The 18,481-nt window shown below is 48.4% G+C and overlaps 1 protein-coding gene across 1 annotated transcript in view; it reads left to right on the top strand.

The window, feature by feature from the left end:
* LOC115310083 (protein APCDD1) overlaps window positions 1-17,437 on the top strand; it is a 207,899-nt gene extending 190,462 nt beyond the window's left edge. Inside the window, exon 6 of the mRNA XM_040220428.2 lies at window positions 15,557-17,437. Within this exon, the coding sequence (XP_040076362.2) occupies window positions 15,557-16,330 (774 nt within the window). The 3' untranslated portion in view covers window positions 16,331-17,437. The remainder of the gene's footprint in view (window positions 1-15,556) is intronic.
* Window positions 17,438-18,481: the final 1,044 nt, after the last annotated feature.

Here is an 18,481-nt window from a genome sequence, read left to right as displayed (position 1 = left end):
TCCCTCAGGTTTTCGGAGATCTCGGTGCTCGACAGGCTTGACGTCACACGCCACCTGCCAATGCCGTCCATCTGTTCTGCCGGGCCCTCGAATCCTTGGCCGTGTTCCAAAATTTACTCGATCGTACTCCAGGGTAAAGGCCCATTCACACTCTTGCAGCCGAGTACGACCGAGAGAGACGACACTTGTTGAAACCTCTTAAAATTTCCTAGGACGAGAGAACACACTGGCACGCTGGCGCCATCTATACGGTGACCCTGGAACTGCATTTCACAAGAGCGAAGGTTTTGCGGGATTTCCGAGTTCAAATGTGCGTAATACCTAAAAGAAAGGCTCGCTTATATGTTATTCGCGACTCCAGCGACCTAAAGGGGCGCCACCACCAAACAAACATGGCGGCTGATTCCAGGACGCGTCGGCTCGGCCGGTCCGATTGACCAGGTGGCGCGTTCAATTTAACAGATTTTCTTTTGTTTAATGCCCAGTTTTATAGGTATTTGAACTTAGATGGTTAAGTGTAGCCGGTGCGCATTAACTTGCAAAGCATAGTTTTGTTTTCCCGGTGTGTTTTTTTTTTTTTTTTTCTTTTGACGTGAAACTTTTGTTTCGGAGATTTCGTTCAAAACCGAAACTATGGGCTCCGTAGAGACGGTAATAGACTCTAATCAGTTTTGATCATCTAAGGAAAGCGACGATTACTACAGAATTGTTCCACCGAGAGTAATTTTTAGCTAACTCGCATGCCTCGACCATGCGACTTATATGTCCGCGAAATCAAGCTTTTGTGCGTATCCGCGTTTAAGAAACAGCTCCAGTCGTCTGCTCGGTCAACAACACAGGCTGCAGGAAAATTACGAAAATTAAGCAAGGGCTTCTTGAGCCAAGGACCATGTTAACCCGCCGGCGCCCCACTAAGTAGCTAATACTCCTATTTCAATTCAGGTTTTAGTAGCAATCGAGAAGTCATTTTGACGAGCGGGTTACGTACTATGTCCCACTAAAGCGATATGAGTATATTCTTCGGATTAAAATATGAGCTTAGTTGACTAGCTATTAGGTGAACTGCTAAATAAAAGTATATTAGACAGACAGAGAGATACTACTTAAACTTAGCCAAATGGTTCTACCGGCAGCACGGAGACAAACTGAAGAGAGTCTTCATCGGAGATTCACGCAGAACCTCTCTGCATTGAACTTTGCTTCGACTCCTGAACGGATAAAATCAGTATTTTTTGTGGCCGGTCAACCTGAGCAATGTAGACATATATTGCTGCTGGCTTCGACGGGGGTATAATATAAATATTTGAGGCGCGATAGATCAAAATGCAGTGACAGCTTCTAACGTTGCGAGAATCGTCCCCCACCTTTTGAAAACGGATAATTTCCCTCATTCATCACTTGCAGCGAGCAGGTTTTCTTGAATCATGCAATTGCGAAATCAGCCCAACTTCTTCAGTGTGGTCCAGAGGCTTTTTCGGCGAAAGGCAGCCAAGATGAATAGCCAACGCACTGACCGGCGTGGGTGGCTCAATCTTGAAGCTAATCGAACAGAACAAAACTCAAGGAAAGCAGCTATCAAACCTTTCCATTCACTTGACTGCAACATTGGTGTTCCCTCCAATGAAACACCTCGTATGTCGTCCTCAGTCCACTGTTCTACATCCTTATAAAGAAATCACTTCTCAGTTACCAAGTAGTCGTCACTTTGAATGTGATTCGAGACAGGCAAGAAATCAATACTTTTTTCCATGATTCCTCCCCATCCCAGAAATCGAAAGCGCCACCGCGCCGACAACACGTGCCTGCGAAAGCCACCAGAGACGCGGAGGGGCGCGGAGCGACCTGGTCCGGCTGGTTCCCGGTTTTCCCGCTTGGTGGCGCCCGTTTCGCTGGAGTCGCGAATAACGTTGACACATGGAGAATAGAAGGGTAGGAGAGGGCATGACGTCAGCCGCGTAGCCTCCACAAGCCATGCTCCCTTGACGCCTCGCCTCTTTCTCATTTTCCTCCTTACTCTCCTCACTTACCATGCCAACGTGACCACATCACGTGACAGTAGCTAGGCTTCATCTTGCTATGGGATACTAGAATACACCACAGTCTAGCCTCCGATCTGATAAAACCAACCGGACGGAGCGCGCGCAAGCCTGCAAGGAGTCCTTCTACAATCAACCATCCATCTCACACGTGACATGTCACGCGCACCAATCGCCAGACAGATCTGCGGTCACGCTGGGCACAAAATCGTTTAAACTTTTTTATGACTAGGCTTCACCAATATTGCAACGTGCCCCCTCCTAGTACTTCTAACCTCCTTGCGTTGACAAAAGTTTTTCGAGCCAAGAAAGAAGGGATAATGTGCGAGAGAAATAGAAAATATGCTGGACCGCCAAGTTTACACTGCTACCCAATAGATGGCGCCAGTGTGTCCTCTCGTTGTAAGAGGTTTCAAGGAACCCAGTTTTAAGATGTCGCAAGAGTGTGAACGGGCCTTAAGGGCTTTGTATTTATGCGTTCGAAAACCTACCCGCGTCCAGCGTCGCTCTATCTGTGTTATCACGTGACATGACCCGCCGGAGTAGCTTGAATCTATTTGGGTAAGATATCAAACACAGCCCTTCCCTTTCCCGTTTACGGGACACCTGAAGAACAGCGGAGGTCTTAAGCGATCGACCGACAGCCAACAGAGCTCGTTAGTGGCTGTCCGGAACCACGTGATGAGCATGCTCAATGCTCCCGTGAAAGGCACGGGCGATCTTCGATAAAAAAGACACCCCCCCCCCCCCGCCCCCCCCCCCCCCAAAAAAAAAATAAAAAATAAAAAATAGTGGACCGAAGAGGACGCTGCGCGATTTATGTCGGAGTCGTATCGCCTCACGATTTTTGTAGTATCCTGTTTGGATGGGCCTTTAGGCAGTGGAACACTGCCAACAGGGTGGTGGTTCCTTTCTCCTGTGCGATTAATTATAAGACTCTATTTGAATCTTTTTTTTTTCTTTTTTTCGCGGATTTGACAATTGCAGCTGGTGCTTTCTGCTTCTTAATTATAATTTATAAACTTGTTGAAAAAAAACTATAGTTCTAGGATGCTGCTAGGATTGCTAGCATCGTAGCTATTCTTAGGGTGTTCACCGGCATCCTAGAGCCGCCGTCACACTGCTCGAACATCTCACACAGAAGACACGGTCTGCAGACACCATGACAGATGCATCTACATGCAGACACGCCTGATGCATGTTCGAAGCACCCCGTTTGCTGCACACACACACACACACACACACACACACATATATATATATATATATATATATATATATATATATATATATATATATGCTTCAAATAATGTCTGCAGACAGTTTTTGTATGTCCAGTGTGATCGTCGTACTACAACGAAGACCTCGGAGAGCGTCTCCAGACCGTCCTCTGGGGGATGCATTAGGAGTGTCACCGCGGCTCAAGGATGTTGTCGTAACGCCCTCAAGTCGTGGTCGCACTCATGCATCCCCCAGAGGGCAGCGCCCAGAGACACTGTCTCAGGCCTTCCTCGTATGACGGTCAAATTGGTCGTACAAAGACTGTTTTTAGGCAGGGTTGAAGCATCCATATGCATGATGCAAACCTGCTTGGAACACGCGGGAGTCCCCAGCAGGGAATTCTGTCGTCGCGTCTGCGCCGATCACAGCGCGTCTTTTGTACGACGTGTAGAAGCAGTGTGATTGGCGGCTTTAGGGTCGTAGCCCTTGGACAACCTCATTGACAGCCTTAAAAGGGTCTGAAAAAACAAGCGTCTGAAAGACACACTCTACGTACTGCTTTCCTATAGTTACTGTCTGCATTTGTTTGTTGTTGTCTTTTCTCTCGACGCGCTAAGTATTGTTCTACCCTGACCTACCCCAATAAAGGACACCCCCATTCCACCAAATATCCTTTAGACTTACATGCCATGTTTCTTAGTTACTATATTCGAGTTAGTCATCATAACTAGCAACGTTTCCTGGACGCCCATACACATCCCTATTACTTTTCAAAAGTCAGATCCTAAATAATCTCTGCTCTTTTTTTTTTCTTCTTTTTTTTTCTGATGCGGAGATTTTTTTATTTATTTATTATTTCGTTTTTTTGTGACGCCACGAGTCGCTGGCTTGTTTCATTTGCAGCATCTCGAAATAAAACAAAATGTGCTATTGAAGAAGACACACGCACACACACACACTCACGAAACACGAAGAAAAAACGAGAAAAAAAAAGTGTTTCCGAATGAACGTCTATGATGATCGTTTCGAGCATATTGAGAGAGAGAGAGAGAGAGAGAGAGAGAGAGAGTGCACGCCAATTATTTCAATTAAGCGGGACAGCGGGACGCGATGGGCTGCTGGGTTGGCGGAGCCGTCTTGACCCAACTGGGTAGCGGATCACCCGAGGCCTGCCAGTTGGGCAAATTACGAGACGGAGAAGTAGTACGACATTCGCCTCGCTGTTGATGTTTCTTTGGCCCCTTCCTATTTACTCTATTTTCTTTCGCTGGTTGCGTGCGTTGGTGCGAGGCTACGGACGTAGAAGTGTGTTGCTGTTGGGTCGTCGCGTCGAAGGATCGTCGGTGTCGTTGAGCCGCCACTCTTGGCCGACTTCTTAATTGCACGAACGATGGAGCGAGGATCGAATGGAAGCGAGGAGGAACGATGGGAAAATAAAGAAAATATACGGATAGAAAATCAGATGCCCAATGTGAATCTGGATATATATATACATCAGGCGTGTACTGAGAAGTTTCTAAGTAGGAAGTTTAATAGAACTTCCTTCTTAGCAACTTCTCAATACATGCTTTATTTGTATCTACTGTACCCGGCCTATTGCTTTACTATCTCCCTCTACTTTACACACACACACACACACACACACACACACACACTCTCACACACACACACCACACACACACACACATATATACATATATATATATATATATATATATATATATATATATATATATATATATATATATATAACTGAGAAGAAAAAAACCCTTAGTGAAAAACAGCAACAACGGACGATTTAATCTTCGACGTTTCGGCCGGAGTCCGGCCTTCGTCAGGTAGAACTTTTACAGATGAACGCGGGTGGTATTTATACAATGCTACGGTCGAGTCCAAATTTCGGAGGGGTGACGGTTGAAGCTTTCGAGAGAGGGAAGCGTAGGGCAGTTCTTATCCGGGTGAAGAAGCTTGACATATATATATATATATATATATATATATATATATATATATATATATATATATATATATATATATATATATATATATATATATATATATAGTAAAAAGGAGGTAAATGCTTTCAAACGAATTTATTGAACGACGTTCCGAGCGGGGACCGCTCTTCATCAGGTCTTAATGTTGCAGTGAAAGCTGGAAGCCCACCATATTGACACGGTGGCAAAAAAAAAAAATCATTGAGGAAAGGCGAAAAACAACTTCTCAGAACCGACCATGGGTAGACTAGAGTCACTAAATAAAGTAACGCTTTCAGAGTACCGAAACTCCCAAACTACGCGTCTGTTGCGCGTCAGGCGCCGCCATCTTAGGTCCACGCGCAGATGGAGGAGCGCCTGTAGCTGAGCCAAGCCGATCTGTAGCCGTCGCCTGCACCAGCTGCCGTAGCCGCAGCTGTGGCTGAGAATCAAGGTCGTGTTGTTCGTATCTTGACATAAGAAGGAAAAAATGCATGCTGAGCGACGAACTTCAGCGTGCGCGCGCAGTAAACAGTAAAACAGCAGCAGGCAGCGGATCGCTGGACCCAAGATGGTGGCGCTGAAAAAACGTGATGATGATGATAGCGACTCACGTGACTGCCGCTGTCCAATGATGCTGCAGCGAACCAGAATATTGTTGAATAGAGCGACTGCATTGTCGGCAAAGTGTCAAGAAAAGGAATGCGGTACTCTGAAAGCGTAGCTTATTTAGCTTATTTAGTGACTCTAGGGTAGACGAAGGCCGCGGCCAGGGAAGGGGCCCCGCGTGCATCCCCAAACAACCTCCTGCTGGGCGCCGTTGGGGCTCGGCAGTGTCCAGAACGAAACAAGGGAATAAAACAAAATCAAGTGGGCCCAAAAGGGCGCCTGGGTGGCCAAGAAGAGTTAGCAGAGACACAGGAGGAGCTCATGCACTTGATTAAGTTTTCGTCTGGTTTTATGCCTTCGTTGCTGATTATATCTCCAAGGAACCGTATACTTAAAACCCCAAAAACACATTTTCCAAGGTTGAGTGTAAGACCCGCGGTTTGTGCTGCCTGTAGGGCTGCACGTAGGCGCTTGTCGTGCTCTTTCTGTGAAGCACCCCAAATCAGCGCATCATCAATGTAGACGCGCGTCCCCTCAAGCTCATCGAATATACGGCTCATAGTTTTCTGAAACACTTCCGGGGCGGCAGAAATTCCAAATGGTAGTCTTAAGAAGTGATATCTGCCAAACGGCGTGCTGAACACGCAGATTTTTGAAGTTGCATCATCCAATGGAATTTGGTGAAATCCGCAGTTAGCATGTAATTCGCTAAAGACTTTGGCCCCCGCAAGTTCGGCTTCCATTTCTTCTCGACGGGCAGTTCATAGTGCTCGCGCCTTAAGCTCTGATTCACGTGCCGTGGGTCCATGCATACGCGGAGGCGTCCGTCTTTTTTTCTGACAGTAACAAGGGGACTCACCCAATCTGACGGCTCGTTCATTTTGGTGATGATGCCCTCGGCCTCCATGCGGTCCAACTCAATGCGCAGAGGGGCCCTAAGAGCATGTGGCACCCTTCTCGGCGGCAGAGCCGTTGGCCGTGATCCCTCCTTGAGAGATAATGCGTAAGCTTGTTTAGTACACCCAAGTCCTCTAAAACGTGAAGGAAATTCGCTCACGATCTTCTGGTTGAGTTCATCTGATGCAGATACTGAAAGAACGCGCGACACCAGTCCGAAGTGCTCACATGCGTGTAGGCCTAATAAGGCGATCTTTCCTTTTTTCACGACGAAGAACGTGACAGGATCTTTCTTTTCACCAACTTGCAGGGGCAATGTGACTGTTCCGAAATGTTGGATCATTCCTCCTCCGTAGTTCGTAAGGAGCGTCTTGCAAGGGCTTGGCGCCGTTTTTTTTTACCAACCTTGCGGAAGAAAGAATAGGGCAACAAATTTGCCTGGGCTCCGGTGTCAACTTTCACGTGCACCGCATGCCCTGCTAGATGCGCCGTGATTATCAAGTGATCTCGACCAGTTGACACACCGCCGATGTTGACAGACAAGATTTGAAAGTCGTCGTCGGATTCATCGGATGATCGCTGCTGGCAGTGTTCTTCGAATGGTCGGAGCTGACAGTTTTGTTCTTGAATCGCTGGCTTTCGCCTGTAGCATGCAGCAAAGTGTATCTTTTTATTGCATATTCCGCATGTCTTTCCCCAAGATGGGCACTTTCTCGGCTCATGGCTTCTATTGCAGCAACTGTAGTGACCTTGTCTGGTCCCAGTATTACGCTGCTCCCTCTGCCGCTTTGCAGAATTCATTCGCTTTGTCAAGCGTGGGGTCTTTCTCCCGCAGGAGCCTCGTTCGCAATTTCGTATCTGCTGTATACCGCACACCAGCTGATCTCGCACCAAGCAATCTTGGAGCTCACCGAAATTGCAGGTTTGCGCCTTCAGCTGTACGTCTCGCCGAAATTGCTCGAAAGGTTCGTCCTCTTGCTGTTGCCGTGAGCGGAACACATAGCGTTCGAACGTTTTGTTCCGCCTTGGGGTGCAGTAGTTTTTGAACCTCTGCACGATGGCGTCGTAGTCTTCCTGCTCTTCTGCTGGCAGGCCGAACGTGTTGAAAATGTCAATAGCTTCTTGATCCACTACGTGTAGAAACAGCGCTGCCTTCTGCGCCTTGGTCCGTGGCTTCGCGGTAGGCGTGGCCCTGAAATACAGCTCGATGCGTTGCCGAAATTTCTTCCAGTTTTCGGCGGCATTCTCCGACAGCACGAGGCGTTCTGGCGGCGGTAGTAGGCTTTCCATTCTGCAGGAAGCTTGAAGCTAGAAGGGGCGAATGAATGTTCACCTGAAGGCAGAGTAGGAAATATCGGCTTAGCAGGGCCGAACGTTCCATCCCACTTCTGACACCATGTTTAGGAATCAGGCCGTAGACGTGGCAGCTGGAACGAGACTGATCTCTTTCTTTAATGCCCGCGAACCCACACCTCGGCTCGGGCCAACAGTGTTGCCAGTCTTAATACCGATACAATGCTCAGCAAGATTCTAATTGAAACCATGACCTAAAACTCAATATTTAAAAAATAAATTACGCGAAAATAATAAACAATTTAATTATCCCGAACTTTAATAATCTTCCTAAATAGGCCCCTGGCCTAGGACCAAAACGAAACGAGCCTTTTTTTTTTTTTTTTTTTGGTGCGATGCGTTGGCCTATGCCAACAGTGAAACATATATGGCGGGGTGCTTGAGTATGCCTCAGTTTGTTATTTCACCCCCCGCTTACCCTTTGTTTTATTATGTATAGATTATATACAGCGGCGTACAGCCAGGAATTTTTTTCAAGTTGGGGGGGGGGGGGGGTGTCTAAGGTGACTTGGATGTCCATGACTTAGGGTGCGGAGAGGGAGAGAGGTGGGGTGGCGAGTGAAAATGCATGTGTATACTATAGGGTCTGCTGGATTTCGAGGGGGGGGGGGGGGGGGAGCTGAAGCCCCATAAGCCTCCCCCCAGGCTACGCCACTGATTATGAACATATGTGAGGTTTAGGAAACCAATGACGAAAAGATGCCGCCACCCTTTTCAGTAAATAAGAGCAAAGGGCGCTTATTACGCGTAAAAATGTACTCAAAAGTTTTTTTCTTTTTTTCTGAGGGGGAGGGGGGGGGCGGTTGTGATGGTCATACTTTTAGATATCTTGAGTTTAATCTACCACACACCTTGTGGCTATAAATGTAACGCGGTTCGTACCTTTTGAAAATAATGCATTAATTTTTTTTTAATAAATTCCTTTTCAGTAATAATTTCGGGTGTTCTCTTCATAATCTCTATTAGAATAAGAAAAGGGTGCTTTTTATAACTCCACGCACTAACTGTAACTGAAAACGGCGGAGGAAATCGGGCAGAATTAACGGGCCCCTTCAACTCGCAGATCAACTACCCCACTAATTGGCCTCGAACAAAATCCGAATATTCGCCGATGTCTCGATTTTTAGCCAGCGCAAGCCGACCGGTCCTGACGTGCCCGACTCAGCACCTTTTGAACCCGGGCGTGTCACGATAGAGTCAGGGCGCTCTCGAAACTGGAGAAGAAAAAAATAGTCCGTTCTCATTTTCCGAAAGTTGCACAGAGAATATCGCGCTTGTGGCTCTTCACCCTCGTATGCTACTTCTCTCGTGTCTCGCTAGTCGATTGCAGTCACTAAAATTCGAACCTAATGCGCCGAGAAAGTGAGGGAGAGGAGGAGACGAGAGGGACGTCAGAACGCCGAGCTCTGATTGGAGCGATTAGAGGGTAGACCTAAAGCTAGCAGCCTTTGTCTCCGCTGCACTCGTCGAACGTGTTAGAACGCGGGACACCAGCGTCCGGCGTTTGGCTCTCGCATTCGAACGCGTTCGACGACTGCAGTGGAGACAAAGGCAGCTAGCTTTCGCTAAACCGTCCAACCAGAGATCGGCGTTCCGGCGTCCCCTCTCGTTTCCTCCACTCCCACGCTTTCTCGGCGCCTAGTGTTTGACGCGATAATAACGTGTTCTCTTTCCTCAACGGGAACGCGTTCCAAAAGTGGAAAGGAACGAGGACGTTGGGCAACATCAAACTGCACGATTTCGAAGCTAACCCGTGAGAAGCAATATACGCTTCCATTGTCCGAGTTTCAGCGTCGAAGCTCGCGAGCACGCGCGAAAGCGCGCACTTTTCACCCCGCTCGCGTGTGCATCCATTGGGTGCGCGCGCAGACGTCCACTCACGCGCGCTCATTTCCAGGTCAGCTCAAATAGTAAAGAGAACGTGATACGTAGTAGCTTCCATCGTAAACTTGCGTCACAAAATCGATAGCAGCGTCGACGCAAATCAAATGGCGTTTAAATGCGACCCAATCTAGTTTGAGCTTATAAAAGCTCTATATATATATAGATATAAAAAGAGAATAGAATGAAGTGCACGTCTAAGAGTTGGGGACTCCGTGCTGTTCCGGGTGAACGGTCCTTAATTTGGAGTGAGTGCCTATCTGATGATCCCAGCCGGCTTTGTACCAAACTTACGACGGATTAGGGTAACTGCTTCAGAGCGCAGTGTAAGGAGCGAAACACACGCCTAAAAGAGGAGGGGGGGGGGGAGGGGGGGGATGCTAGCTTTGGCTTTTGTCTTGCATACCAAGGTCCATAAAACGCTATCCATAGGACGCGATGTTGCAGCGAATCAGCTTCAACTGCGTTGCTGTGCTCACAAGCTACAAAATAACAGCCGCGCTTTTTTTTTTAGCCTTATGAAATGCGCTTATTGCTCCTTTAATTGTCTGCCGTGTAGCTAATACGTCCGAATTATTGTTCCTCAAGAAAATTCTACTATAATGTCCCAGCAACTATAAGGATACGATAAAGCCAGTATAGTTTTAAAAAAATACACCAGTTTTTGCACAAAAAAAAAGTATAATCACACATATAGTATAAAAACGAACTAATCAGCTCTAAACAACACTGATTCGTAACGTAAGCTATTTTTGTTTTTGTTAAAAAATGGTAAACACATAGCATGACTATTGACAGAGTTTTTCAATTTCTTCTGATTTCGATTAATATTTTCTTTGTGACTGTGAGACACCGTTCCAAGATACACACGGAATCAATTGTTCTCCAGACTGAAAGGCAGAGTCGGAAGCATTAAAAAAAAATCATTTTGTATAGCAAAGGGGGAAGCCGTACAATAGCGACTTCACTGCGTAACTCGGTATGCCTTCTGAAGAAGGCAGTGCCACTGCCGAAACGTCGAAGGACGTTTTCTTTCTTATTTTTAATAATGTTTTATTCTTAATTTTTTATTCAATTTTCCATTTAACAATTCAATTTTTGTAAGTTCTTATGTTTTAACTTTGACTTTTATTCCGTCCTTTTCCAAGCTTTTTTTTTTTTTTTTCGCATAACTGGCGTTCTTGTGCCTAGCCTTCATTATTCCCTTAAACTAATACAACCTTTTTTCGGCACTTCACCCCTTCTTCTTGCGTGACGTTTTTCGCCATTAAATTACATTTTCATTTTTATCATCCTACGGCTGCTGTGTCCGCGCAGCTTACTTTTGCCTATATATATATATATATATATATATATCGATCCTACTGGCGTCGCGAACAGTATAGAACCCGCGAATTATAACATAACCTCAGCTTTGACCTAAATTGCGAAATACTGAGCCCGCGAAGAATAAGTCGTTTACAGTATAGACGCTTCCAGGCAACGGTGCATGGGCACCGCCATAACCAAACTTCTGTTTTTGGTTCCTCTTATTCCGTTCGCTTCACTTCATCATTGCCACAGTAGGAGAGGTTTTAGCCTCTTTATGTGCTGCGTCCTTTTTCCCAGCATAGGCCTTTTGTGGGGGCTCGTCAATGACCGCTTCAGTGTTTCGGCATCTCGGTAACACGAGAGAAGGTCGGCAATGGGGGCTCAATAGGACGCATGTTCAAAGCAGCGTCTACGCATATATCACTATAGCGGTACGGACAAGATTCCAAAGTTTCAGAGCTTGCTGTTATCTTAGTCTAAAGTTATAAGCGATTTTCGTCAAAGTTTCAATGAGAAAAATGGGGCCCGTGCCCGGTAACTGACGCCGTTCATCGTATTCGTGGGCTTCGTCGACCGCCATTTTTCCATCGATAATTTCTCCAAATCGCATATCAATTTTGAACCAGAGAACGGCAAGCTATGAAAATTTGGCGTGTGGTCCAAACCGCTAGCGCTATACACGTGGGCGGAGTCGGAACTTTCGCGTACCTGCAAGCTAATCTTGCAACAAAAAAACAACACAAAAATAGGTTTTATTCAGTTTCTTTTTTTTTTTTTTTTTTGGTGGGGGGGGGGGGGGGGGCGTTTGCGGACGAGTATGACGTCACGGAGAGCCGATGACGCGGTATCTCGGCTCGATCGTTGCCGGGCTTGCAGGGCATCCCCCGGGACGCGAATCCCGCCGTCGGCAGGACGCGCACACCTTGTTCGTCGGCGGCGCCCGAGGCCCGAAAAAAGGAAATTGATTTCATTTTTGAGGCCCTCGGGCGGACCCGGTATCGCGCGCGGCGTCAGCCCATAGCCGAAAAGATGAGACAGCGGTGAGGGGCTTCTTGCCGTCGAAGCGATGCCATTCAGTTTATAGCCGGGGATCGATGCGCGGGCGCGGCCATCTCCACAAAGGCGCCATAAATTCAATCTCTCCGATCCACCGTTCGTTACAGGGGAGGCTTCGCTCTCTCGCCCCGCTTTTACAAACTCGGCTGCCGCGTGCCTGATTTACCGGCCCCAGCGGGCCGCGGCCCGTCGTCCGGGACGCGCGGCGCCACGGCTCTCACCGCGGACCGAGCCTCCGGCGGGAAGCGGTTGCGGAGCCACGCGGTCACGGACGGGCCGACCTTCCCTGCTTTGATTGGACTGCCTGGTGGCCTCTTGCGGCCTGGCCGACCAAGTCGATGAGATTCGACTCAAAGCCCATCTGAGAGTGGACAGAATGGCACGCAGCGGGGCATGGTTAACGTCCGAATCGGGGCGACGTCGACAGGAAACGAAAAGATAATAAAAAAATAATAATGATAAAAACTCGAGATCTATTGAGGCGCCCGAACGAAAACTTCCCGCTCTCTGGATTGGGTCTTGAGGAGTGCTCCGTCGACATTTTATGTTTGCGTTGTTTCGATGAAATTCCATTCGAATAGATATAGGCGTACTTGCGTATAAGAGAAAAAAAGAAATACAAAGAAAAATGGCTTTTTTTTTTTTTTTTTTTTTGGGGGGGGGGGGGGTTGCTTTTGAACAAGGCGACGCGTTTGCATCGTATATTCTCTGGGCGTATAGGTGGCGCTCGCTCACGTTTACAAAGTATACTGAACCTCGTGTTTGTGCAGTTTTGCGTGACATTTTCTGTTTGGTTCAGACTTATGTGTGTTACGAGCGCTATATATGATGACATACCTGGTGTTGCACACGTTTCGTGCGAACATTAAGAATGGCATAATGCAAAGAAACGGATTTGTCGGCCGTGATAATCGCGCTTATAACCGGGCAGTAGTATAGGCTGGACTAGATTTACTCCATAAACATTTCGGATGTTTACGTGATGTGCGCATGGATGCTTTTGAGCTCTGTGCACCACGTACATAGTGCCATCAGCTTAGGGTAGCGGGCATATCCTCAGTGAAATGTAATCCCTGCTGCATGCGTATACCTGGGACACAATTCTAGTACATAGGCGAAACGTTTTCAAGAAATCGTTTTACGTGTTTAAATCATCGCCACCATTTTTGCCACAAACGAAAATGTGTAGATCACATATTGAAGACCGTCGAAGGTGACAAAATTCACTTCAAGCATCCTTGAAAAGAATAATAATAACAAAAAAAAAAAAAAGACATTCTAAAGTGAGTGCTTATTTTTCTTGATAAAACCAAGTTATTCCAACTGCGAGTTTTCAGCAATGTTTAAACGGGGAACTTTTCAAGGCGCCTGCCTTTTGTAGCACTTTCGGGCCGAAAATACGATCCTTGAACATTGACGTTGCGCGTACTAAATAGTAGGCAGGCCTATTTAGTGTAGCTCTGCCTTTCTTCCTTCCCCTCGGCGTCGACTTGACGTTCTTCTAAGGACACCGCCAGGCTCCTTTAACTGGCGATCGGCTTTTCAAACGTGCGCTTTGATTTACGATAGTCGACTCGGCATCTTATTGTACTTTGAAACGGTACCGCTACCGACTTGAAGACGCCTCGCGTTTTTCTCAAAATCTCAAGAACTAACGTAAACAAATACTGTGTTCAGCTGTGTAAACAACCGCGGCATGTTTTTGATTTCAAACAACGCGCAGTTCTTTTTTTCCTTTTTAATGTCAGCTGCGCAGTATTATTTTTTTTTTTTTTTTTTTGAAGCCCTCTACTGTTGAGATTTGCTTTGGAGAAACCGCATTCGACGATACTTGCCGTCGAAATAGCAGAATAGCAGGACGAAATGGAATCATCTTCATGGCGACTGTGCAAACACGGGCCGCATTTACTCGGACCGGCTTTTGTTTACTTGCGTTCGCTCCATTCCGCCACCGCGATCCGAGGGTCGCGGCCACAGCTGTCTGCTCGGCGCAAGCTTTTAACTATAAGGAATGTTTGCTTCATCGATTCCAACGCGAAACGGGCGCCGCAGTCGGCCCCAGGAAGTGCGGGTGTGCGTGTGACCGCGGCAGGGGCGACCGAGCGGGACAGGGCTGTATTCGGAACTCTGGACAACGTGCCTTTCGCGCAGCCAGCACGCGTGGTACCTTCCCCGCGGTCAGCCGCTTTCAAGTACGGTGGGCGACTGCTCACTAGCGAATAGAAAGCGGCTTGAAGCCCGAGAGGATTCGGCCCGACGAAATTCACTCGCAAAATGATTTACGTCGCATCGACCTCGCCTGCCAGCGTTCAACTTTGCCTGAATGGACTTCCTCGCGGTATACCTCGACCGCTACAAATGATTTTCCGTTCGCCAAATGTTGTTATACTCTGTCATCGCGCGGCGTTGGAAGAGATTGCGCGTTGCCCGCCTCGTACAGCCTTGACGCTCGAAACGAGCGCGTGGCCGTGACTATGGGTATACGCGCGAGAGTTCGGCCGTGGCTCAAATGCGAGTTGCGCGCGGGCGCGCCCGTGGCTTGGCTCGCGATTCAGGACCGCTGTTGACAAATAGGCTTCGGGCACGCTTTTTCCGGCCCGCGGGCTGACCGCGGCGAAGGTCTTTTCGACGGCGGCGTTCAGTAGACGTGTTGCAATCGAGCACGTGACGCGATTTTTGTGGCGCAGCAATGCGTTTCGTGCGTGGCGAGAATACGGCAGGCGGTGCTGCGCCCGTGGCGTGCTTGGCGCCCGTTTGCCGGGGCCTTCCGACTCTGCGCCCGGGTTGTCGGCAGCGGCACGCGAGGCCCGCTGATGCTCGCCGCGGGTCAGCAGACGCGTGCTTCAAGCTCCGTTCCCGTGCAAACACTGCCGCTCCAGTTCCCGTCACTCCCTCTTCTCGCGGAGGAAGGTTGAACGCATACAATCCCCACCACCTCGATCTGCAGTTAGGAACGTTTGTGATTTTCGTTAGCATTATTCGATCTTGTTTTCCGCCGTTAGGACCTGTCTCGGACGGGTCCCGGGCGGCAGCATGAAATTGTTGCGAATCGACAGACAACACGGATTTGGTGCGCTCACGGAAAGCCTAGTTGATTCATCCCGCGGGGGGGGGGGGGGGGGGGGGGGGGGGGGCAAACTCGCTGTGCGTTATCGTGAAAACAGGATGACAAAATCACCCGGAAACTCTGACGGGCCACGCTTTGGACCTGTGCAGGCTCCAGGATGCCACGTGTGTCACCTGGTGTCGAAGGCGGGTGACCAGTCACCGCCACAGCTGCCACCCAAGCCCCAACTGCCAGTCTACCTGTCCGGCCAGTGGCTGAGCATGCGCTGCGAGGTGCGGCCCCTGGGCCTGTTCCTGACGCGCACCTTATGGTACCACGTCAGCAACAGCAGCTGGCGCGGCTGGTACCAGTACTACCGGGATCCCAACTGCATGCAACCCTGGTTCCTGCTCCGGGTCGAGGGTATTTTTAGCCGTGCGGGGCCGTCGCTCCGCCTGCGCGGCGCCACCAACTACGACTTTCAGCTGCTCACGGCCGAGGTGACGCCTCAGGACAGAGGCATCGTGAACAACCTCAACTCGGCCTCCGAAGACGGACGCTGCGGGGGTCCCTGGTTTCTCAACCGACCCCAGGACGTGACCCTCGCCGGCGGCTGCTACCTGCTAGGCCTGTCAGTGCCCAGCACCAAGTATGAGGTGGTCAAGATGGAAGTGGACATGTACGGAAACGCGCTGCTCTTCCTCGGCGACGTGGACACGGACGGCGGGGTGACGCTGCCCGAGCGACGCGCCACGGCCTACCAGACGCCGCTCATCCAGTGTCGAGTATTTCCTGAACTGGTTACTGACAACGAGGTGTACAGCCTGCCGCGGGCCCAGCTCGTGTCTATGGCCGATGCCGGCGCCCCGCGCTGCAGGCCCTGGAAGGCGCCGCTGGTCACTCTGGTGCCGCTCATGTTGATCCGGGCCACTCGAGCGTACTGACGCTGACGTCACCACGTTGTACACTGAGATCAGAGGGACGCGGCCTGGTCAGACAACCAATGAGCGATTCCATCTTTGCTCCGGGAGACACAGCGTCGGCCCGAATATCCTTGATGCCTGGTCGGAGTCCAAGCCGGCCTGAGTGTTTTCGCGAGGGCGCGTGCAACGAAGCTATTGCTGGTGAAGTGGGAACGATCACCTCCACAGGTGCGGAAGGGTGTCGAAGGCGTATTCCTCTCGCTGAGCACTGAGCTAGTACAATGTCTGGAAACCTAGAGTACCGTGGGACTCTCGGCTACACTGTGTGCGGCGGTTTTTTGCAGCTGCCTGAATGGAAGGCTCGCACGTCGATGTATGTAGCTTAGACTCCAAGCGTATCCACGTAAGTGTCTCTGAAACGGTGCGAAATACATATATAAGTGTATGTTTACGTGAAAAGCGAATTACGTTCGCACATTGTCGTGGGGGCTCTGTAGAAGAATACCTGTAGAACAGAAGCTGTTGTCGGCGTCCTTGTTCATACGAGATGCGCTCCGTGTTTTTTCGATGTGCGTGTACGTGTCTTCAGCTTTGTTCTAGACCATTCAGTTGACAGCACTGCGCCGTTGTAGGTGCGAGTCTTATCCAAAACGAAATTTCCTGTGTGCACCCGTTCACCCTAATACTAAGCAGAAGTAGAGGCGCCGGCGCACGTCAGTGTACCTTGTTGCAGGTCACATAAGATTTCCCTTCGGCGCTACTGGTAAGCAGTTCTCGACCAAAAGTTAACACAAGAAATCTCATAGTAAATTAACCGACCTCTAATGCATCGTACATCTCCTTATGTAACACCATGCTCTCTGGTCATTTGTCACACAGGCAAACTGCCACCATTCGTAAAGTTGGTGATAGTGGAAATCGATTACATTGTAGAGTTTATTGAAAACAAGTGCGGTATGCTGTGTCAAGTGTGTATGCCCACGTCAAAGTAATGTGCAATTGGTGAACTACAGTTTCCGGAATGTGAAATCATGGGGACGGTACACTTGACTGATCTGATATTGCTGTATTAGGCTTACCTGTACGTCTGATACCCATCATTCATCTAAAATGAAACCGCGTGAGTTTGTGTGTGTGTGTATATGTGCATTGGCGGACAGCTAGGCTAACCCAGCCCCCGCCCTTGATGACACACTACCAACACACCACGCTGCACAAAACCGTTCCACAAGAAAAAAAAAGCAAAAACTTTGAGCCTTTTTTTAAACGCTCAAAGTTTTTTTTAGACGCTCGAAACTGCAAGGAGTAGTTTCCCACGAGGGTCTATTCCACACTTTTAAATTGTACGGTAGGTAACATGACTGAATATTTCTGTATGTGGGAAACTTCCCAACCTGATGTTTGTCTCAGGGACAGTTGTCTGTTTTGCGTCAGGTCACTCAAAAACTGCACTTCGACTATTTTTCCTCTGGGCATGACCAAGTGTTCCCGATACCAGGCTTCAGTAAATGGTACCAGTTATCTGAATTGCCATTGACTCGGCAATTATCTCGATAAGCATCAGTCCGAGCAGCCTTAGACTAGCAGCGAACATTTCGCCAACAGACTACGCTAGGCCTGTGAACGAAACGTCCACTGAAAATCTAAAGCTCTTCAAAATACACTTTTTTTTTAGCTCTCCTTACAAGTTTTTGCTACCTTCGTGCACCGTTTGGAATTACCGTGGGTTCTGTAAATGAGAGACGTACCAAGAACATAGTACAGTCGGATCACGGAGAAACAGAAATAAAAAAAAAATCTCTATGCGCTGCCAAATTTAGATAGATTTTGTGTTCCCTTCACCATTAAAAATGTTTCAAATGAGTCTTTATTTTAGCGAGGCATATATTGGGGTGAGTCGGTGTATGATCAGAAGAAATAAAACCATGCAGAAAAGGGCATAATGACAAGTAGAAGACACAAGAAAATACAGCGCCGTGTTTGATTGTGTTTTCTTATTGTCCTTGCGTACTTCAGTGCGCTGTTTTATTTATTCTGATTGTGGCATCAATTGTTTTTTTGTAACCAAGTTCTTTCCTCTTCTCCTTCTTTTTTTTTTTTTTTTTTTAATGTGTATCTTGCAGAGCACGCCCTCTGACAGTCGTTGTGGTTACTGAAGGAGCTCAGAAGCTT

The sequence above is a fragment of the Ixodes scapularis genome, unplaced genomic scaffold (assembly GCF_016920785.2).
Source record: "Ixodes scapularis isolate PalLabHiFi unplaced genomic scaffold, ASM1692078v2 PGA_scaffold9__187_contigs__length_104089568, whole genome shotgun sequence".
NCBI classification, from domain to species: Eukaryota; Metazoa; Arthropoda; class Arachnida; order Ixodida; family Ixodidae; genus Ixodes; species Ixodes scapularis.
This window is presented reverse-complemented; position numbering and strand designations above follow the sequence as displayed.